The sequence below is a fragment of the Cherax quadricarinatus genome, chromosome 24, assembly GCF_038502225.1.
Source record: "Cherax quadricarinatus isolate ZL_2023a chromosome 24, ASM3850222v1, whole genome shotgun sequence".
Taxonomy (NCBI): Eukaryota; Metazoa; Arthropoda; class Malacostraca; order Decapoda; family Parastacidae; genus Cherax; species Cherax quadricarinatus.
Genome location: NC_091315.1, coordinates 14,810,344 through 14,835,279, shown reverse-complemented (window position 1 = coordinate 14,835,279; position 24,936 = coordinate 14,810,344). Strand labels below are relative to the sequence as shown.

General features: G+C 38.0%; 1 protein-coding gene across 4 annotated transcripts in view; it reads left to right on the top strand.

Moving 5' to 3' along the window:
• Positions 1-24,936, top strand: part of LOC128690813 (fas-binding factor 1 homolog) — a 209,522-nt gene that overhangs the window by 17,236 nt on the left and 167,350 nt on the right. For all 4 annotated transcript variants that reach the window (XM_070088207.1, XM_070088205.1, XM_070088206.1 and 1 more), the window contains 3 exons: positions 10,966-11,963; positions 13,952-14,180; positions 20,148-20,331. In XM_070088207.1, the coding sequence (XP_069944308.1) occupies positions 10,966-11,963; positions 13,952-14,180; positions 20,148-20,331 (1,411 nt within the window). The remainder of the gene's footprint in view (positions 1-10,965; positions 11,964-13,951; positions 14,181-20,147; positions 20,332-24,936) is intronic.

Below are 24,936 nucleotides of genomic sequence, written 5' to 3'. Positions count from 1 at the left end.
TTTTTTAAAGTTTGAAATGACCTGCTGGTCCATGGGTTGGAGTAGAGGAGTGGTATTTGGGGGCAAGAACTTTACTGTGATGAACCCAAACTCCTGCAGAAATGAGCAGGTGCATTGTCCATTACTAGGAGGCACTTGAGATCCAATTTCTTTTCCAGGAGGTAATTCTTCACACTAGGGCCAAACACTTCATGGAATCACTCGACGAAAATTTCCCTCGTGACCCATGCCTTATTATTAGATTTCCAAAACACACACAATTTACTCTTCATAACATTGTTTTTCCTGAACACACTGTGATTTTCAGAATGGTACACTAGTAACGGCTTTACTTTGAAATCCCCACTAGCATTAGCACAGATCATGAGTGTCAGCTTGTCTTTCATAGGCTTGTGTCCTGGCAGTCCCTTTTCCTCCTGAGTAATGTAGGTCCTCTTCGGCATTTTCTTCCAAAGGAGGCCTGTTTTGTCACAATTGAACACTTGTTCAGGTTTCAGTCCTTCAGCTTCTATGTACTCCTTGAATTCACTTACGAATTTTGTAGCTGCAATTTTGTCCAAACTGGCAGCCTCACCATGCCTTATTACACTGTGTATGCCACTACGCTTCTTAAATCTCTCAACTCAACCTTTGCTGGCCTTAAATTCACAATTATCAGTACTCATTGCAGGCAATTTCTTTACCAACTGCCTAGCCTTTTCACAAATAATCGACATCATAAGAGTATCTCCTGCTAATTGTTTCTCATTTATCCACACCAATAATAACTTCTCAACATCTTCGAGTACTGGTGATCTCATTTTTGTCAGTATATTTACCCCCTTTGCAGCAACAGCTTCCTTGATTTCCTTTTTCTTGGCCATGATGGAAGATATGGTTGTACGGGATTTGTTATACATCCTGGCCAGTTCGGCCACACGTACGCCACTTTCATATTGTTCAATGATGTTTTTCTTAAATTCAGTCGTATTTCTCATTCTTTACCAAAGGCTTGGCACTAGGAGCTTTCTTTGGAGCCATGGTAGCTGATTTAGCACTTGCAAGCACTAAAATGAATGGAATATTATGAAATATTTCGTACGAACAAGTGAGGGGACCGTCGCTCACTGGTAAACAATGATACACTGGCTGGGAAGGGAGGCTGAGGTGGCTCAGAGCGTGAGTACGGGTCCTGGACGAAGGACGATTAGCGAGTAAACCGACCATTTGGAAGCCAATGTTTGGACGAGAATAACGCGACGATTTCCGAAAAGGACGGCTATCGAGCCGGATGATTATTGAGGGACCACCGTACTTCAGTTTTCGTCGAATTTGGTTTTCGTCAGACTTTCTGGAGCGAATTAATGACGAAAAAAGGGGTTCCACTGTACATGCAAGTGTAGTGTGAACTAAGTGTAAGTAGAAGTAAAAAGACACACCTGAAATCTTGTATGTTTATGAGACAGAAAAAAAAGACACCAGCAATCCTACCATCATGTAAAACAATTACAAGCTTCTGTTTTACACTCAGCAGGATGGTAGTACCTCCCTGGCAGTTACTGTCTACCAACCTACTACAGTGGAACCTCGGTTTTCATCTTTAGCCCTTCGACTGTCGCAACCCCAAATCCTGAGGTGTCTCCTGATGTCGCAAAATATTTGAAAAAAAAAAAAAAAATTTCTTATAAAATGATAGAGAATCGCTTTCCGATGGTAATGACACCAAAAGTAAGAAATTTGATGGAAAACTTATGGAATTATGCTCTTGTGAAGTTAGCGACCTCGGCGATATTTACGAATCGGCAATTTTGCCCACTTTGAACCCTATTTTCAGCTAATTCCATTGTTCTAGTCGACCAAAGTCATAGCTATTTCTTTAGAACTCCATTTGTTCTATCGATAGAGTACAAGAAACTGCCCATTTACCGATTTCAACTACCCAATAAAGTGGTCAGAAATTGGCAATTTGGCCAATTTCACACAGATTAAAAAATATGCTAATTTCAAAATAGGATCCAGAGTGAACAACACAGACATTCCTGGCTCTAAAATAACATTTTCTTTGTTCATCAGTCATGTCTCCAGGCCCCTCTGATATTACTCTTGCTTTCTGTTTTGAATTTTTATTCAAACAAAATATAGAAGATTTATTGTTATGCAGACTACTGCAATATTGTAATAATTGTATAAATAATGTCAACCCATTCATGACTGCATATTAGAATGGCTACTTGGACATTTGTTGGAAAATGACATCATTTGTTTACTCTTGAACATCAGCAAAAATCAAACATTTCCCCTACTTTGAGCTCCATTTCAAGGTCCTTTTCATAGTAAAACCAATCAAAATCACCTCCATTTCTATAATATGTTTTCCATTCTATCAAATGTGAATATGAAAACTAGAATATAACCATAAAAACTATACGAAAATACACCTCAAAATTGGCATTTTAATCCAAAAACACGGTTGGAGTTTTTTTTCTCATTATGCACTGCTTGCTGCAGGATTTTTTTTATACTGTGCACACTGACCACACAGACCCATTCTCTCACATTTATTTATTTATTTAGTAATTTGAGCATACATACAGAGGTACAAAAAAATACAGGTAAGAGCAGCATGCCAAAGCCACTTGTATGCATAGCATTACGGGCTGGCTTAAAATTAACTTAAGATTAACTAAGCAATGATGAAATCAGTGATAAAACATTATTGTAAACAGATAACTATAAAGCACAAATGAGTATTACAAAGACAGGTCATATGGTTGCATGCATTGCTGTACATTCAGTCGAATGGAGTATTCTGTTAGGTAGTGTATTTAAAAAATAATAAAGTTAGATTGGGTTTTAGGTTTAACATTTATGTGATATAATTGTGAGAAACATTTAAGATATACAATTTATAAGGTTCACTTATTCAGTATTTATTTGGTTTTGGGTGAGTAAGTGATCTTTGAGAAAAGACTTGAATTTATAAACAGGTAGTGTTTCTTTTATATTTACAGGTAATGAATTCCAGATTTTAGGGCCTTTTATGTGCATTGAGTTTTTGCATAGTGTGAGATGGACACGAGGAACATCAAAGAGTGATCTGTGCCTTGTGTTATGGTCATGTGTTCTGTTGAGGTTGGCAAGGAGATGTTTGAGGGGAGGGTTAATATCAGAGTTAAGTGTTCTATGTATGTAATAGGTGCAATAATAAGTATGGATGTTTTGTATGGTGAGTAGGTTGAGTGTTTTGAATATTGGTGGAGTGTGCTGCCTGTAGTGAGAATTTGTTATCATTCTAACTGCAGCCTTGGGCCTACCAGCTTTCTCTTGCTTCATTTGAAGCTGCTAGAGTTTTTGAGTACAGAAGGGACCCACTTATACGGTAGGTTAGGTTCCAGGCTACCACTGTAAAGCGGAAATCGCCGTAAAGTGGAACACCTCTTTTTTCCACTTATAAATGCATACAAATATACTAGATAACAAGTTTACACTAACATATATTAAGTTAGTAAATAAGTAGGTTTATTCAGACATACACAAATGCAGTTACATAGATTATCATACATAGCAGCATATGTGTAAAGTACCTAGGATAACCCAAAAAAAAGTCAGACAGTGTGACTTATTTCCATTGGGGTTAGCAGTAGAACTAGGCATTAAAAAACAATAAAAAAGTAAAATACACATATAGTACACTCATTACTTACCTTAAAATATCTGTAGTCTTAATCTTGGGTGAGACAAGTAGTATTTATTGTAAGAAATCAAGTGTGGTATGTATGGTAGCCAGCTGGGCTACCATACCAGGCCACCCCATCCACACATAATGTTCTATAACATTTAAGCATCCCAGAGTAATAAAATGCATATACAGTTCACTCATTACTTACCTTAAAATATTTGTAGTCTTAATGTAGGGTCAGGAGTAAGTAAATGAGATAAAACGAATAAATGAGAGAGAGAAAGAATGAGTGCATGAGAGAGGACACTCGTGGAGTTGTGTAAACAAACCAGGTGAACGTGGGTTATGTAAACAAACAAAAGTATGCACATCTGGTTTGTGTACAAGTTATATTGTGTACAAGTTGTCTCTACCTTGATACGGTAGAATAAATAGAGAGGAACACTCCCATTCTCATGTAACACCATTTTTTAGGAGAAATGATGCTCTGGGCGAAGGCATACGAAAGGAATAATTTTCTACAGTTACCCCCAGTAACACATTTTCTCTTGTGTTGGACTAGAGAAAACGTCATTCTTGCCATCACTTGTACTAGTTGTCCCACATCTCATATTTATGTTTATTTATTCTACTGTAGGGTGTATTTATCATCTTTATATGTTATGTATCGTGTTTATTATATAATTTTGAAAAAAATATCATAGCTGGATTAATAAAAGATGTGTATAATAATGTAATATACGACATTTAATGAGACTCGGTGATTATTATTATTATTATCATTACTAATATGGCATCACTCGTATAAGTCATCTGGCTCCCACATCTCATATTTATGTTTATTTATTCTACTATGGAGTGTATTTATCATCTTTATATGTTATGTATCATGTTTATTACATAATTTTGAAAAATATCATACTTGGATTTATGAAAATATATATATAAATGTAATATACGACATTTAATGAGACTCAATGATTATTGAGTATTATTATCATTACTAATGTGGCATCTTGAGACATAAGACACTCTTACTGATTTTAGTGTTTACCTGCACGCCAGCACAGTGTGTAATTTTATTTAGGTACAGGTATACATAAGTATAATTATCAGAGTATATATAAAATATGAAATAACTTTTAAAAACACTTGAAATTTTGGAGTTTCCAGACACAGTGGAGAGACGTGGTGCTTACGGAGCTCATGGAGAATGTAAACAAACAGGGTGGGGTGTGGTGACCGTATTAGAAAGTCAGGTGGGGGGAGCCGCATAAAGAGTTTAGGTCATAATTTGAAATGACCGTATTAGCGGAATGCCGTAAAGCGAGGCCCTACTGTATATATACGTCAACCACATTGGCTCATAAGATGTATATATACGATTGAAACAGTCAGAGGGTTAATTCGTTCCAGAGAGTCTGACGAAAACTGGATTCAGCGAAAACTGAAGCAATATTTCCCATAAGAAATAATGTAAATCCAATTAATTCATTCCAGACACCCAAAAATATTAACAAAAAATACATTTTATAGAGAATAACTATAATTCTACATACAGAAAACAATGAGAAATAAATATAAAGCAGTAATGAATTGGATAAATGAACATTTAAATCACATTTACCTTGTTTGATTATGGAAGATGGCGAGGAGGGCAGAGGTAGGAGAAGATATCTCTACCACCATCACTACCATCTTCTACCACCATCACTACCACTGTCTACCACCATTGAATTCTATTGTGTTTCTCACCTTCTTTATCAAAGGGCTGGCACTCGGAACTTTCTTTGCCCCCATGGTGGCATATTTAGCAATTGAACTCAATAAACAAGCACAAAAAACAATAGATTATTACAAAATGTTTCGTATGAATGCACAGGGTAATGTTCACTCGACGAGAAACAAAGCCAGACTCACTCAGAATGCGTGCGTGGGATGCTTTGTGTGGGCCACAGGCAGATGGACACGTTTGGTATGGAGGACGAAAACCCAGGTGATGAATGAAAACTGGGACAATATTTTGATGAAAAAAGTTGTCAAACACCGAATTTGACGAAAACCAGGGCAAACAAAAACCGAGGTTCCACTGTACCCAGGACACATATTACTTAGCTTAAAATATTTTCATCCTTGGCTTATAGTAACTGGTGAATTTATTTATTGTAGGAAATCTAAATAAATAAAGAATGGGTATAATTGAAAAACCACTGTACTATTAGCAAAATGTCGTAAAGCAATGTGCTGTAAAAAGGGGGCCAACCTATAGTTAATTACAATTAGGTAAAGAATAAAAAAGGCACAATACCATGACTGGAACAATACATAAATAGCCCGCACATAGAGACTGAAACTTACAATGGCATTTTGGTCTGACTTGGACCATAAATTAGTCACACATGTGGCTAGTTAACTAGTAACACATGTGACCACTTAATGGTCCATGTCTCACTGAAATGCTGTCATAAGTCAGTTTCCTGTGTGCAGGTTGTTTGTATACAGATAATTACTTAATAGGATAGTTCTGATGATGTGATCACTGGATAATACAGAAGGCATACTAGCAAATTAGCCAGGAATTGGATTGGTTTGACAATGGAATTGGTGTAAAATTGGCCCCAGATTGGATGAGATCACTGTTGTGACATTTCCTTAACCTCCAAATTCACGCCTGTGTAATTCTCTGGATATTACAACAAAAATTAAATTTTTGGTGTCATTACCTTCAGAAAAAGATTCTCTACCATTTTAGATTTTTTTTTTTTTTCAAAATTGCCAGCAGAGAAGGAGTTTTCAACTTATAGGTGTTAACAGTGAAAGTGTTAAACACACTCAAGGTACTGGAGTGAAAGATATTTCAGAAATTTTGTCTTACTCATTGTCTAAGAATTCTGAGATACATACTTGCAGGGCCCTCAGGAACATGGATGAAATTGTACTGCTTCTCCTTTTTTTATACATTTTTTGTAGTGAATACATGACTAAATGTTTGTTTCTTTTCTTTATACAGTGGACCCCTCCGTAGCAACGATATACATAACATAATTTTGAATGTGTGAATATCATGCAGAGAATTCAGAGCATTGAAATTAAGAGGCGATGTGGGGTCACCAAGGGTATAATTCAGAGGGTTGAGGAGGTTGGAGCATGTAGAGAGGATAAGATTGATAGGATGACAAAGAGCACTTGCTGTTGGAATGTGAGCAAGGTAATATGTATGAGAGGATTGAGGTAAACTGGTTAGCCTGACAACTCAAGTACTGAAGATGGGAGGTGTGATGGCTATGCTTTGAAGAAGGGGTGGGGATGTCAGAGACAGAAGGGTTGTCTGGACTGTGATGTCAGCTCTCTTCTGGCTAGACAGCAATTGAGTGAATGATGATGAATGTGTTTCTTTTTTATGGGGGGTCACCCTTCCTGGGTGGGAGATATTTTATATTTTTTCTTTATTAACACATTGGCCGATTCCCACCAAGGCAGGGTAGCTTGAAAAAGAAAAGCTTTCACCATCATTCACTCCATCACTGTCTTGCCAGAAGGGTGCTTTACACTACAGTTATAAAACTGCAACATTAACACCCCCTCCTTCGGAGTGTAGACACTATACTTCCCATCTCCAGGACTCAAGTCCAGCCTGCCGGTTTCCCTGAATCCCTTCATAAATGTTACCTTGTTCACACTCCAACAGCATGTCAAGTATTAAAAACCATTTGTCTCCATTCACTTCTATCAAATACGCTCATGCATGCTTGCTGGAGGTCCAAGCCCCTCACACACAAAACCTCCTCTACCCCCTCCCGCCAACCTTTTCTAGGCCAACCCCTACCCCGCCTTTCCTCCACTACAGACTGATGCACTCTTGAAATTCTGTTTCATTCCATTCTCTCTACATGTCCAAACCACCTCAACAACCCTTCCTCAGCCCTCTGGACAACAGTTTTGGCAATCCCGCACCTCCTCCTAACTTCCAGACTACGAATTCTCTGCATTATATTCACACCACACATTGCCCTCAGACATGACATCTCCACTGCCTCCAGCCTTCTCCTCACTGCAACATTCATCACCCATGCTTCCCACCCATACAGGAGCGTTGGTAAAACTATACTCTCATACATTCCCCTCTTTGCTTCTAAGGACAAAGTTCTTTGTCTCCACAGACTCCTAAGTGCACCGCTCACCCTTTTCCCCTCATCAATTCTATGATTCACCTCATCTTTCATAGACCCATCCGCTGACATGTCCACTCCCAAATATCTGAATACATTCACCTCCTCCATACTCTCTCCCTCCAATCTGATATCCAATCTTTCATCACCTAATCTTTTTGTTATCCTCATAACCTTACTCTTTCCTGTATTCACTTTCAATTTTCTTCTTTTACATACCCTACCAAATTCATCCACCAACCTCTGCAACTTCTCTTCAGCATTACCCAAGAGCACAGTGTCATCAGCAAAGAGTAACTGTGATAACTCCCACTTTATGTGTGATTTTTTATCTTTTAACTCTACACCTCTTGCCATGACCCTTGCATTTACTTCTCTTACAACCCCATCTATAAATATATTGAGCAACCATGGTGACATCACACATCCTTGTCTAAGGCCTACTTTTACTGGGAAATAATCTCCCTCTTTCCTACATACTCTAACTTGAGCCTCACTATCCTCGTAAAAACTCTTCACTGCTTTCAGTAATCTACCTCCTATACCATACATCTGCAACACCTGCCACATTGCCCCCCTATCCACCCTGTCATACGCCTTTTCCAAATCCATAAATGCCACAAAGACCTCTTTAGCCTTATCTAAATACTGTTCACTTATATGTTTCACTGTAAACACCTGGTCCACACACCCCTTACCTTTCCTAAAGCCTCCTTGTTCATCTGCTATCCTATTCTCCATCTTACTCTTAATTCTTTCAATAAAAACTCTACCATACACTTTACCAGGAAAAACTTTCACCATCATCACTCAACAGCTTTACACTACAGTTTTTAAACTGCAACATTAACACCCCCTATAATTTCTGCACTCTCTTTTGTCCCCTTTGCCTTTATACAAAGGAACTATGCATGCTCTCTGCCAATCCCTAGGTACCTTACCCTCTTCCATACATTTATTAAATAATAGCACCAACCACTCCAAAACTATATCCCCACCTGCTTTTAACATTTCTATCTTTATCCCATCAATCCCAGCTGCCTTACCCCCTTTCATTTTACCTACTGCCTCACGAACTTCCCCCACACTCACAACTGGCTCTTCCTCACTCCTACAAGATGTTATTCCTCCTTGCGATATACACAAAATCACAGCTTCCCTATCTTCATCAACATTCAACAATTCCTCAAAATATTCCCTCCATCTTCCCAATACATCTAACTCTCCATTTAATAACTCTCCTCTCCTATTTTTAACTGACAAATCCATTTGTTCTCTAGGCTTCCTTAACTTGTTAATCTCACTCCAAAACTTTTTCTTATTTTCAACAAAATTTGTTGATAACATCTCACCCACTCTCATTTGCTCTCTTTTTACATTACTTCACCACTCTCTTAACCTCTCTCTTTTTATCCATATACTCTTCCCTCCTTGCATCACTTCTACTTTGTAAAAACTTCTCATATGCTAACTTTTTCTCCCTTACTACTCCCTTTACATCATCATTCCACCAATTGCTCCTCTTCCCTCCCGCACCCACTTTCCTGTAACCACAAACTTCTGCTGAACACTCTAACACTACATTTTTAAACCTACCGCATACCTCTTCGACCCCATTGCCTATACTCTCATTAGCCCATCTATCCTCCAATAGCTGTTTATATCTTACCCTAACTGCCTCCTCTTTTAGTTTATAAACCTTCACCTCTCTCTTAACTGATGCTTCTATTCTTGTATCCCATCTACCTTTTACTCTCAGTGTAGCTACAACTAGAAAGTGATCTGATATATCTGTGGCCCCTCTATAAACATGTACATCCTGAAGTCTACTCAACAGTCTTTTATCTACCAATACATAATCCAACAAACTACTGCCATTTCGCCCTACATCATATCTTGTATACTTATTTATCCTCTTTTTCTTAAAATCTGTATTATCTATAACTAAACCCCTTTTTATAAAAGTTCAGTCAAAGGGCTCCCATTATCATTTACACCTGGCACCCCAAACTTACCTAACACACCCTCTCTAATTGTTTCTCCTACTTTAGCATTCAGGTCCCTTACCACAATTACTCTCTCACTTGGTTCAAAAGTTCCTAGACACTCACTTAACATCTCCCAAAATCTCTCTCCTCTACACTTTTCTCTTCTCCAGGTGCATACACGCTTATTATGACCCACTTTTCGCATCCAACCTTTACTTTAATCCACATAATTCTTGAATTTACACATTCATATTCTCTTTTCTCCTTCCATAACTGATCTTTCAACATTATTGCTACCCATTCCTTAGCTCTAACTCTCTCTAACTCCCCACCGAAACTCCCTTTCCCCCTTCAGCTTTGTTTTGCTTAGGGCAAGGACATCCAACTTTTTTTCATTCATAACATCAGCAATCATCTCTTTCTTGTCATCCGCATTACATCCACGCACATTCAAGCATCCCAGTTTTATTAATTAAAAACATAAATAAATTACCCAATACAGGTAACAGAGGATTTCCCATAACTATTCCATATATGCAAGTAGATAGGCAATTTTTTTTTTCAACGAATCGGCTGTGTCTCACCGAGGCAGGTTGACCTAAAAAGAAAAACAAATTTTTTTTTTTTAAATTTAATAATTTATACAGGAGAAGGGGTTACTAGTAGATAGGCAATTATTAAATTTTCAATTGATATTGCAGTATTCAGTGAGATCATTGATTACAGAAGTATACAAGGGTAAAATAAATATATATAGGAAATTCTAAATCATTCACATGGACTCTAGTGAATAATGCAGTAACATTATGGCTGATCAAGTTAAACTTGAAGCTGTTGTTAAAAAGTAACAGTGATTCTATCACATCAGTATTTTTCTTTAGATATTAGAAGGGAACAGTTTCCACTAATAGTTTAGTTTTAGTTTAATTTTTAGTTTAATATCTTTATTATGCACCTCATACCCATCCTGTGGACAGTAGTCAAAGGATTACAGAGGTATATAATGGGTCCAGGAACTGAGCCCTATTCCACTTATGGCATCAGCAATTTAGCTAGCCATTTTGTCAGCTTATATGAATGTAAATTTACTGTATCTCAATCTAGATTTTTTTTTTTACTTCATGTTATACTTTAATTTTGTATTTTTCAGATAAATTGAAGTCTTCATCTGGAAAAGCTTCTGATTCTAGAAAAAAGGATGAGAACGACATTGATGAGTCCACTAAGAAGGCTGCCTCTAAAAGTAAATTGATGGCTGATTTATTTAATGATAATTCTGAAGATGTAACTAAAGAATCTAAAATGACTAAGTCTCCTAAGAAAGATAAAAGCAAACTGATGAATGATTTATTTGGAGGGGCTGATGACTCTAGTCCTGATAAATTTGAAATCTCTGCAGCAAAAACTACTGCAAGGAGAGGAACAGCAAAAAAAGTACAAGATGATGATTTATTTGATGATGGTGATGATTTACTGGGTGGCTTGGAGTCAAAACAGAAACCTGGATCAGGTAAAGATCCTGTTAAGGGTGGAAGCTTTTTAGATAGCTTGTTAAAGAAGAGCAGTGCTGAAACTCCCAAGAAAATGAAAGAAAAATCTCTAGACTTTGTTTTAGATGATAAGTACAAAAAAACAGGTAAAGATACTAAGGAAGAGAATGTCAATTTTGGGGATTATAAACCATCAGCAGCCAAACTAGACAGTCCAAAGAGAAGAACTCCTAAGAAATCAGTTGCTAATGATAACTTTGATCTCTTCAGTGATAATGAGGCAAGAAGACGGAATCCACGGTCGGCACCGCAGAGGAAAACGTTTGAAGTAGATGATGATGATATTTTGAAAAATGTTAGATCTCGTAAAGATGGAAGCAAGGAAAGTAGCAAAGATGCTATTCCAAGTGCACCTAGTTCAAATAAGAAGATTAAAGAGACTGCAAAATCTCCTACAAAAAATCAAAATAAAAATGACTGGCTTTTTGGTGATTCTGGGTCTGTGGCAGAGTTTGCAAACAAAAATATGGATGACACTCCAATTACAGCATCCATTGACCAAGATGATAGTGTTACAAAACCTTCTCCCAGCAAAAATCAGGATTGGTTGGGAAGTCTCTTGTCGAGCAACAAGAAATCACCTAGCGTTTCTAAAAAGGTTAAAAACTATTTCTAAATTTTGTACTGTATTAGCATGTAAAAATGTTTCAGATTGCAAGGTAGCTTTTTCTTTATAGAGCAGTTGTTCTCTTCACTGCCCTCTTAAATGAAATTTTAATTATCACTTCCAAATGTCAGTTTGGATATCAAAATAGTCAATGTGTGCTTTAACCCTTTGACTGTTTTCGACGTATAAATACGTCTTACGAGCCAATGTTTCTGACGTATATATACTCAATAATTCTAGCGGCTTCAAATCAAGTGGGAGAAAGCTGGTAGGCCCACATGTGAGAGAATGGGTCTGTGTGGTCAGTGTGCACCACATAAAAAAAATCCTGCAGCACACATTGCGTAATGAGAAAAAAAAAACTGATCGTTTTTTTGGAATAAAACGCCGACTTTGAGGTGTATTTTCGTATAGTATTTATCGTTGTATTCGCGTTTTCATGGTCTTAGGTGATAAAATGGAAAACATATTACAGAAATGGAGATGATTTTCATTACTTTTACGATGAAAACGACCTTGAAACTGAGCTCAAAGTAGCAGAAATGTTCGATTTTTACCAATGTTCAAGAGTACATAAATCACACCACACGTCCAATACACGTCAACTGGGGAGTCTAATATTCTTTCACTAGTGCACTGATATTATTTATACCATTTTTACAATAATACAGTCGTCTGCATAACAGTAAATTGTGTATTTTTTTGTATGAATAAAAAATCAAAATAGAAAGCAATAATAATATAAGAGGGGCCTAGAGATGTGACTAATGAACAGAGCATATGTTATTTTAGTGCCACAAATGTCTACCTTGTTTATTCTGGACCCTATTTTGAAATTGGCATCTTTTTTATTTTGCGTGAAATTGGCCAAATTGCCAATTTCTGACCACCATATTGGGTAGTCCAAATTAGTAAATGGGAGGTTTCTTGTACTCAGCTGATAGATAAAATGGAGTTCTAAAGAAATAGCTATGAGTTTGGTCAACTGGAACAATGGAATTGGCTGAAAATTGGGCTCAAAGTCGGCGAAATCGCCGATACGCATATGTCGCCGAGACCGCTAACTTCGCGGGAGCATAATTCCACGAGTTTTCGACCAAATTTCGAACTTTTGGTGTCATTACCATCGGGAAAAGATTCTCTATCATTTCATAAGAAAAAATAATTTTTTTTTTTCAAAAATTGAGCGACAGAATGACAGTTTCAGAGAGGGGCCTGAAACAGTCAAAGGGTTAATTAGTACTTTGTCTGTGCCATTCATCTGTTTAATTTCTCCACAGAAAAAAGGCAAAGTTGCACAAATGAGCTTTGGCTATAATTAAGGTTTTTGTGCATAGTATATATTTTCCTTAAAAATTGATGTGATACAGTAGAACCTCTCATTAACAGACTAAATGGAGGGAGGAATGCTATTATCAGTCACCAAAATATTTAGCAGTTATAAAATAAAAGAACAGGTACATAACTGTTAAAGGCATGGGAATATGTAATTATGAGTTATCAGCCTTCATGTTTCACCGTTAGTTTTCCTGTACACTTTGGTACAAACCTTGCAGCTCAGTCCCTGGACACATTATGTGCCTTTGTAATCTTTTGACTACAACCCACAGGATTGGTGTGGGGGTGCATAATAAAGATATTAATTAAACTCACTTCGTTACAATATTCATTTTTTTTAAACGCTCTCCCTGGACATGTATGTATTGGAGTTCTACTGTATATAAAATCCATTTTTAAGGAGAGAGTTTCATTGATTCACTTTAATGACAAACACTGTACTCTACTTGCCCCCTTCCTTGGATTAAACTTTATTACCCTAACCCATCTCAATTACCTTGTACTGTTTCTCCCTTGTTAGTTTAGCACTTCCCCAATGATATGATACTGTAATAATACATTTATTTCAGATACATGCATGTTAATGAAGAAAATACGAAAGACAATGTTGCTACATGATAAGATATTGTCCACCTTTTCAGGTCACATCCCAAGATAACTCTGCAAGTGCAGCACCTTCAGTTGCATTGTCAAACAGTGTGGCAGTAACTGCCTCACCCAGTGTGCATATAGCAGACACTGGTCAAGGCAGTGTTGCTCCTACCACTCACAGTGTTCAAGTGTCGTCAGCTCCTAGCACCTTCTCTGTCCCAGCTCCAGTTCCCACAATGCTTTCCTTAACACCTACAGTTGAAGTAGGACATTTATCCAGTAAGTTATATTAAAACTTTTAGCTCAAATTGGGTAACATAGTGAAAACTTTCTAATGTATGATATTGTATAATATACGTGTATATTGTATAGTGCTATATTAGTATCACAATTATAGGATGACTTGATGCTTTTTCATTTATTGTTAAGGCATGAGTGGTAAAGTTACTTTATCATTGTAATCATATAAATGATAATCAGCAGGAGGAGGAAGGGTCTTCCTAGGAACAGGTGGTGGGAAGGGGTAAAAGAAACCTTTTAGTTTTAGGGGCTTGAGCATCCAGCAGGCTTCTGTGAGTATGTTAGATAGGAGCGAATGAAGACAAGTGGTTTTTAATGAATGTGCTGTTGGAGTGTGAACAAGATATTCAGGGAAACTGGTTAGCCAGACTTGAGTCTGGAGGTGAAAAGAACTTGTCTTTGACCCTCATCCCTACAAACAGGTATTTACGCTGAGGAATATATTGGACATTTATTATTTTGCTTCGATTGTGTTCCTGAAACCTGCACAATCAATGATTTCCACAGCTTATTGACTGATTTTTTTTTTTTTTCAACAAGTCGGCCGTCTCCTACCGAGGCAGGGTGACCCAAAAAAGAAAGAAAATCCCCAAAAAGAAAATACTTTCATCATTCAACACTTTCACCTCACTCACACATAATCACTGTTTTTGCAGAGTGGCTCAGAATACAACAGTTTAGAAGCATATACGTATAAAGATACACAACATATCCCTCCAAACTGCCAATATCCCAAACCCATCCATTAAAGTGCAGGCATTGTACTTCCCATTTCCAGAACCCAAGTCCGGCTATATAAAAATAACCGGTTTCCCTGAATCCCTTCACTAAATATTACCCTGCTCACACTCCAACAGCTCGTCATGTCCCAAATACCATTTGCCCACCTCCACCCCTATCTAACATGCTCACGCACTCTTGCCGGAAGTCCAAGCCCCTCGCCCAGAAAACCTCCTTTACCCCCTCCCTCCAATCTTTTCGAGGACGACCCCTACCCCGCCTTACTTCCCCTACAGATTTATACGCTCTCCATGTCATTCTACTTTGATCTATTCTCTCTAAATGACCAAACCACCTCAACAGCCCCTCTTCAGCCCTCTGACTAATACTTTTATGAACACCACACCTCCTAATTTCCACACTCTGAATTTTCTGCATAATATTCACACCACACATTGCCCTTAGACAGGACATCTCCACTGCCTCCAACCGCCTCCTCGCTGCAGCATTTACAACCCATGCTTCACACCCATATAAAAGAGTTAGTGCCACTATACTTTCATCCATTCCCTTCTTTGCCTCCATAGATAACATTTTTTTTTTTTTTTTTATTATCACACTGGCCGATTCCCACCAAGGCAGGGCGGCCCGAAAAAGAAAAACTTTCACCATCATTCACTCCATCACTGTCTTGCCAGAAAGGTGCTTTACACTACAGTTATTAAACTGCAACATTAACACCCCTCCTTCAGAGTGCAGGCACTGTACTTCCCATCTCCAGGAATCAAGTCCGGCCTGCCGGTTTCCCTGGACCCCTTCATAAATGTTACTTTGCTCACACTCCAACAGCACGTCAAGTATTAAAAACCATTTGTCTCCATTCACTCCTATCAAACACGCTCACGCATGCCTGCTGGAAGTCCAAGCCCCTCGCACACAAAACCTCCTTTACCCCCTCCCTCCAACCTTTCCTAGGCCGACCCCTACCCCGCCTTCCTTCCACTACAGACTGATACACTCTTGAAGTCACTCTGTTTCACTCCATTCTCTCTACATGTCCGAACCACCTCAACAACCCTTCCTCAGCCCTCTGGACAATAGTTTTGGTAATCCCGCACCTCCTCCTAACTTCCAAACTACGAATTCTCTGCATTATATTCACACCACACATTGCCCTCAGACATGACATCTCCACTGCCTCCAGCCTTCTCCTCGCTGCAACATTCATCACCCATATGGGAGCGTTGGTAAAACTATACTCTCATACATTCCCCTCTTTGCCTCCAAGGACAAAGTTCTTTGTCTCCACAGACTCCTAAGTGCACCACTCACTTTTTTTCCCTCATCAATTCTATGATTCACCTCATCTTTCATAGACCCATCCGCTGACACGTCCACTCCCAAATATCTGAATACATTTACCTCCTCCATACTCTCTCCCTCCAATCTGATATCCAATCTTTCATCACCTAATCTTTTTGTTATCCTCATAACCTTACTCTTTCCTGGCTTCACTTTTAATTTTCTTCTTTTACATACCCTACCAAATTCATCCACCAATCTCTGCAACTTCTCTTCAGAATCTCCCAAGAGCACAGTGTCATCAGCAAAGAGCAACTGTGACAACTCCCACTTTATGTGTGATTCTTTATCTTTTAACTCCACGCCTCTTGCCAAGACCCTCGCATTTACTTCTCTTACAATCCCATCTATAAATATATTAAACAACCACGGTGACATCACACATCCTTGTCTAAGGCCTACTTTTACTGGGAAATAATTTCCCTCTTTCCTACATACTCTAACTTGAGCCTCACTATCCTCGTAAAAACTCTTCACTGCTTTCAGTAACCTACCTCCTATACCATACACCTGCAACATCTGCCACATTGCCCCCCTATCCACCCTGTCATATGCCTTTTCCAAATCCATAAATGCCACAAAGACCTCTTTAGCCTTATCTAAATACTGTTCACTTATATGTTTCACTGTAAACACCTGGTCCACACACCCCCTACCTTTCCTAAAGCCTCCTTGTTCATCTGCTATCCCATTCTCTGTCTTACTCTTAATTCTTTCAATAATAACTCTACCATACACTTTACCAGGTATACTCAACAGACTTATCCCCCTATAATTTTTGCACTCTCTTTTGTCCCCTTTGCCTTTATACAAAGGAACTATGCATGCTCTCTGCCAATCCCTAGGTACCTTACCCTCTTCCATACATTTATTAAATAATTGCACCAACCACTCCAAAACTATATCCCCACCTGCTTTTAACATTTCTGTCTTCATCCCATCAATCCCGGCTGCCTTACCCCCTTTCATTTTACCTACTGCCTCACGAACTTCCCCCACACTCACAACTGGCTCTTCCTCATGCCTACAAGATGTTATTCCTCCTTGCCCCATACACGAAATCACAGCTTCCCTATCTTCATCAACATTCAACAATTCCTCAAAATATTCCCTCCATCTTCCCAATACCTCTAACTCTCCATTTAATAACTCTCCTCTCCTATTTTTAACTGACAGATCCATTTGTTCTCTAGGCTTCCTTAACTTGTTAATCTCACTCCAAAACTTTTTTTTATTTTCAACAAAATTTGTTGATAACATCTCGCCCACTCTCTCATTTGCTCTCTTTTTACATTGCTTCACCACTCTCTTAACCTCTCTCTTTTTCTCCATATACTCTTCCCTCCTTGCATCACTTCTACTTTGTAAAAACTTCTCATATGCTAACTTTTTCTCCCTTACTACTCTCTTTACATCATCATTCCACCAATCGCTCCTCTTCCCTCCCGCACCCACTTTCCTGTAACCACAAACTTCTGCTGAACACTCTAACACTACATTTTTAAACCTACCCCATACCTCTTTGACCCCATTTCCTATGCTCTCATTAACCCATCTATCCTCCAATAGCTGTTTATATCTTACCCTAACTGCCTCCTCTTTTAGTTTATAAACCTTCACCTCTCTCTTCCCTGATGCTTCTATTCTCCTTGTATCCCATCTACCTTTTACTCTCAGTGTAGCTACAGCTAGAAAGTGATCTGATATATCTGTGGCCCCTCTATAAACATGTACATCCTGAAGTCTACTCAACAGTCTTTTATCTACCAATACATAATCCAACAAACTACTGCCATTTCGCCTTACATCATATCTTGTATATTTATTTATCCTCTTTTTCTTAAAATATGTATTACCTATAACTAAACTCCTTTCTATACAAAGTTCAATCAAAGGGCTCCCATTATCATTTACACCTGGTACCCCAAACTTACCTACCACACCCTCTCTAAAAGTTTCTCCTACTTTAGCATTCAGGTCCCCTACCACAATTACTCTCTCACTTGGTTCAAAGGCTCCTATACATTCACTTAACATCTCCCAAAATCTCTCTCTCTCCTCTACATTCCTCTCTTCTCCAGGTGCATACACGCTTATTATGACCCACTTTTCGCATCCAACCTTTACTTTAATCCACATAATTCTTGAATTTACACATTCATATTCTCTTTTCTCCTTCCATAACTGATCCTTCAACATTACTGCTACCCCTTCCTTTGCTCTAACTCTCTCAGATACTCCAGATTTAATCCCATTTATTTCCCCCCACCGAAACTCCCCTATCCCCTTCAGCTTTGTTTCGCTTAGGGCCAGGACATCCAACTTCTTTTCATTCATAACATCAGCAATCATCTGTTTCTTGTCATCCGCACTACATCCACGCACATTCAAGCATCCCAGTTTTATAAAGTTTTTCTTCTTCTCTTTTTTAGTAAATGTCTACAGGAGAAGGGGTTACTAGCCCATTGCTCCCGGCATTTTAGTCGCCTCATATGACACGCATGGCTTACGGAGGAAAGATTCTTTTCCACTTCCCCATGGACAATAGAAGAAATAAAGAAGAACAAGAGCTATTTAGAAAAAGGAGAAAAACCTAGATGTATGTATATATATATATGCATGTGCGTGTCTGTGAAGTGTGACCAAAGTGTAAGTAGGAGTAGCAAGATATTCCTGTTATCTAGCGTGTTTATGAGACAGAAAAAGAAACCAGCAATCCTACCATCATGCAAAACAGTTACAGGTTTCTGTTTCACAGTCATCTGGCAGGACGGTAGTACTTCCCTGGGTGGTTGCTGTCTACCTCAATGCACCACTCGCCTTTTTTCCTTCATCAATTCTATGGTTAACCTCATCCTTCATACATCCATCCGCTGACAAGTCAACTCCCAAATATCTGAAAACATTCACTTCTTCCATACTCCTCCTCCCCAATTTGATATCCAATTTTTCTTTATCTAAATTATTTGATACCCTCATCACCTTACTCTTTTCTATGTTCACTTTCAACTTTCTACCCTTACACACACTCCCAAACTCATCCACTAACCTTTGCAATTTTTCTTTAGAATCTCCCATAAGCACAGTATCATCAGCAAAAAGTAACTGTGTCAATTCCCATTTTGTATTTGATTCCAAAATATTTAATCCCACCCCTCTCCCGAACACCCTAGCATTTACTTCTTTTACAACCCCATCTATAAATATATTAAACAACCATGGTGACATTACACATCTCTGTCTAAGACCCCACCTTTACCGGGAAGTAGTCTCCCTCTCTTCTACACACCCTAACCTGAGCCTCACTATCCTCATAAAAACTCTTTACAGCATTTAGTAGCTTACCACCTATTCCATATACTTGCCACATTGCTCCCCTATCCATTCTATCATATGCCTTTTCTAAATCCATAAATGCAATAAAAACTTCCCTACCCTTATATAAATACTGTTCACATATATGCTTCAATGTAAACACTTGATTTACACATCCCCTACCCACTCTAAAACCTCCTTGCTCATCTGCAATCCTACATTCTGTCTTACCTCTAATTCTTTCAATAATAACCCTACCGTACACTGAAAAAATATATGGGAAAAATAGGGTTGCATTCCTCAGACTTCCCGAAAACCTAAACAGATTTCTTTTACTATCATAATTCTTAAAAAAGTAATACTTTCATTTTACCTAATTTTGTTGATGAATTTGCTCTGTGAAATACCTAAAGTATAGTGAAGTTCAGAGAATTAAAATAAAGAGTACTTGTAGCTAATAAATTTTCTCATTGCCAACTTCAGCATAGTAATAATGTAAGTGTTTATTTTCAGTGAATTTAATATGAATACTTTTTTGTGTAACTGCAGGTGAATTAGAGCATCAGTTTATGAAACAACAGCAGGAGGCCCATGCTCAGGCAGCTGCTATTGCAGCTCAGTTACAGCAAAATCAAAATCAGCTTCAGATGCATGTGGCCCAACAGCTACAGCAGCAGCAACAGCAGCATATGGTTGATCTAATGAAAAAGCAGCAGGAAGCTGCTCTGATGAGGTAAATACAGTACCATGAACATTATATTTAACCCTTTCAGGGTCAGTGCCATAGATCTACGGCTTTACGTTCAGAGTCCAAACCGTAGATCTACGCCATGAGCTCAGCTCATTCTGATAAGCTGTGAGTGATAAATTTGGGCCTAGATATGAGATAATACATCTATGTGGTATGTGTGCACCACATAAAACAAATCCTGCTGCACACACTGTATAATGAGTGAAAAAACTGAGACCGTCATTTTTTATTAAAACAGCGTCTTTGCAGTGTTTTTTCGTATGTTTTTTATAGTTGTATTTGCAATTTCTTGGTCTCATTTGATAGAATGGAAGATATACTACAGAAATAGAGATGATTTTGATTGGTTTTAGCACTGGAAATGGCTTGAAACCGAGCTCAAAGTAGTGGAAATGTTAAATTTTGGTCAATGTTCAAGAATAAACAAATGACCTCACACATCTAATACACGCCAGCTGGTGGGCCTAATATACGTTCACAAATGTGCTGATATTTATACAATTATTACAATATTGCATAACAGTAAATCTTCTATTTTTTGGTTTGAATAAAAATTCATTATGTGAATAAAAAATCAAAATGGAATTCATTTGTAAAGCCTGAAAACATAACTAATGAACAGAGGAAATATTAGTTTAGTGCCAGGAATGCTTGCATTGTTTATTCTGGACCCTATTTTGAAATTGGAATATTTTGAACTTTGTGTTAAATTGGCCAAATTACCAAATTCTGATGACTTTATTTTGTAGTTGAAACAGTTGACTGGGGGATTTCTTGTGCTCAATCGATAGAATAGAAGTAATACTAGTGAAATAGCTAAGAATTTGGTCGACTGGAATAATGTAATTGGCCTAAAATGGGAGTCAAAGTCGGCAAAATCGCTGATTCGTAAATATCGCTGACACATCAAAATTCGCAAGAGTATAATTTCGTCAATTTTCCATCAAATTTTGTACTTTTTCTTTTATTACATTCAAAAAAAGATTTTCTACCATTTCATAAGAAAAAATAATTTTTTTTTTTTTTAAATTCTTGGACCCTGGTGGACACTGAAATTTGGCCTCTTGGATCCTGAAAGGGTTAATACCTAGCCTCTAAATTACCAGAGAATACGAAACAGAATCTACTTGCTAATGGCTATAGGTTCTGTCTGGATTTAAGAACAGTTTTAGGAAAACCTGACTGCTAGAGTACCATATCTGTCGAGTGTTTAAGAGACAGAGGTAAGAACCTCCCCTGTATTCAAGATTATAGAAGGATACAAAAAAATTGACAAAGAAGACTACCTAACTTTGTCAACTGGCATAACAATAGCTACAAATAGGTTTAGGGTATCACTTAATTTTTTTTTTTTTTCCAACAAGTCGCCCGTCTCCCACCGAAGCAGGGTGACCCAAAAAGAAAGAAAATCCCCAAAAAGAAAATACTTTCATCATCATTCAACACTTTCACCTCACTCACACATAATCACTGTTTTTGCAGAGGTGCTCAGAATACAACAGTTTAGAAGCATATACGCATATATATATATATATACGCATATATGCATATATACAAGATTACAGGCATGTCTTGCTACTTCTACTTACACTTAGGTCACACTACACATACATGTACACGTTTATTTATACACACTCATCCGAGTTTTCTTTGATTTTATGTTAATAGTTCTTGGTCTTATTACTTTTCCTTTTATATCCATGGGGAAGTGGAACAAGAATCTTTCCTCCGTAAGCCATGCATGTTGTAAAAGTCAACTAAAATGCCGGGAACAATGGGCTAGTAACCCCTTTTCCTGTAAAGATTACTAAAAAGAATAAGAAGAAGAAAATTGTCAAAGTGGGAAGTCTGAATGTGCGTGGATGTTGTGCAAATGATAATAAAGAGATGATTGTGGATGTTATGAATGAGAAGAAACTGGATATCCTGGCTTTAAGTGAAACAAAGTTGAAGGGGATGGGAGAGTTTCAATGGAGAGGAATAAATGGGATTAGGTCAGGGGTTTCAAATAGAGTTAGAGCTAAAGAAGGAGTAGCAATAATGTTGAAGGATAAGCTATGGCAGGAAAAGAGGGACTACAAATGTATAAATTCAAGGATTATGTGGAGTAAAATAAAGATTGGATGTGAAAAGTGGGTTATAGTAAGTGTGTATGCACCTGGAGAAGAGAGAAGTGTAGAGGAGAGAGAGAGATTCTGGGAAATGTTGAGTGAATGCGTGGGGAGTTTTGAATCAAGTGTGAGAGTAATGGTGGTTGGGGATTTCAATGCTAAAGTGGGTAAAAATGTTATGGAGGGAGTAGTAGGTAAATTTCGGGTGCCAGGGGTAAATGTAAATCGGGAGCCTTTAATTGAGCTATGTGTAGAAAGAAATTTGGTAATAAGTAATACATATTTTATGAAAAAGAGGATAAATAAATATACAAGGTATGATGTAGCACGTAATGAAAGTAGTTTGTTAGATTATGTATTGGTGGATAAAAGGTTGATGGGTAGGCTCCAGGATGTACATGTTTATAGAGGGGCAACTGATATATCGGATCATTATTTAGTTGTAGCTACAGTTAGAGTAAGAGGTAGATGGGAAAAGAGGAAGGTGGCAACAAGTAAGAGGGAGGTGAAAGTGTATAAACTAAGGGAGGAGGAAGTTCGGGCGAGATATAAGCGACTATTGACAGAAAGGTGGGCTAGTGCAAAGATGAGTAGTGGGGGGGTTGAAGAGGGTTGGAATAGTTTTAAAAATGCAGTATTAGAATGTGGGGCAGAAGTTTGTGGTTATAGGAGGGTGGGGGCAGGAGGAAAGAGGAGTGATTGGTGGAATGATGAAGTAAAGGGTGTGATAAAAGAGAAAAAGGTAGCTTACGAGAGGTTTTTACAAATCAGAAGTGTTATAAGAAGAGCAGAGTATATGGAGAGTAAAAGAAAGGTGAAGAGAGTGGTGAGAGAGTGCAAAAGGAGAGCAGATGAAAGAGTGGGAGAGGCACTGTCAAGAAATTTTAATGAAAATAAGAAAAAATTTTGGAGTGAGTTAAACAAGTTAAGAAAGCCTAGGGAAAGTATGGATTTGTCAGTTAAAAACAGAGTAGGGGAGTTAGTAGATGGGGAGAGGGAGGTATTAGGTAGATGGCGAGAATATTTTGAGGAACTTTTAAATGTTGAGGAAGAAAGGGAGGCAGTAATTTCATGCACTGGCCAGTCAGGTATACCATCTTTTACGAGTGAAGAAGAGCAGAATGTAAGTGTGGTGGAGGTACGTGAGGCATTACGTAGAATGAAAGGGGGTAAAGCAGCTGGAACTGATGGGATCATGACAGAAATGTTAAAAGCAGGGGGGGATATAGTGTTGGAGTGGTTGGTACTTTTGTTTAATAAATGTATGTGTTATGGGGCTATAGGACCCAACATGTATTTATAAGTAACAGTTACTCTGGAATACTTAATTATATTGAATTGATGGGGACTTTGCTCTAAATGTTAGAAGGACTGATCAACCTTATGACTGAGAGGCAGCTGGGTCAAGCCTATTTTTCTCAATATAATAGGTTATACTATAGACACATAAACACACAATTTAAATAAGTAGTTTATAAAGTTGTATTTCTTTTTGTAAAAGTAAAATTAAGGTGTGGTAGAATTGTGGTAACTGGAGAATTGTGCTTGGCAACAGTCTTTTGTTTTGGTGGGAGGAGCTTAGCCAGGCTCTCTCTCTCTCTCCCTCTCACTGATTCTCTCTCTCTGTGGCTGACCTTCAACCTGGCAGGATCTCTGGGTCCTTCTTCTATCTTTTGAGGCATCATGTGTGCTCCAGGGGTGAGTTTTTATAATTTAAGTTGTGGCCACCATACCCAGGGTGACTAAAGTGTGTCAAAACACTGGTTAGCCCAAAGTTATGTCAAGAAGAGAGGACAAAAGTTGTTGGAACACACCATGTGGAGAACAGGTATGGAGTGTGTAGATTTTGTTTTGAAAATGTGAGGCTGTGATTGTATATTCTGTACATATCTATTGAGAATACAGTTATATTTTTATAGTAGTAGTTTACATAACCTGTGAAGAGGGCTGGTGAAAGGGTATCAGAGACACTCAAGATGATCAGCCATGATGTAAGTATTACCCCTAGACAGATAAGGCCATTAAGTACAAAGCTACCCCACACTAGAACATGTAGTGAGAACCTTACTATCAAAGTAATAAGACCTACCAACGTAACAGTATGAAAGAGGGGAAGGTACCTAGGGATTGGCGGAGAGCATGTATAGTACCTTTATATAAAGGGAAAGGGGACAAGAGAGATTGTAAAAATTATAGAGGAATAAGTTTACTGAGTATACCAGGAAAAGTATACGGTAGGGTTATAATTGAAAGAATTAGAGGTAAGACAGAATGTAGGATTGCGGATGAGCAAGGAGGTTTCAGAGTGGGTAGGGGATGTGTAGATCAGGTGTTTACATTGAAGCATATATGTGAACAGTATTTAGATAAAGGTAGGGAAGTTTTATTGCATTTATGGATTTAGAAAAGGCATATGATAGAGTGGATAGAGGAGCAATGTGGCAGATGTTGCAAGTATATGGAATAGGTGGTAAGT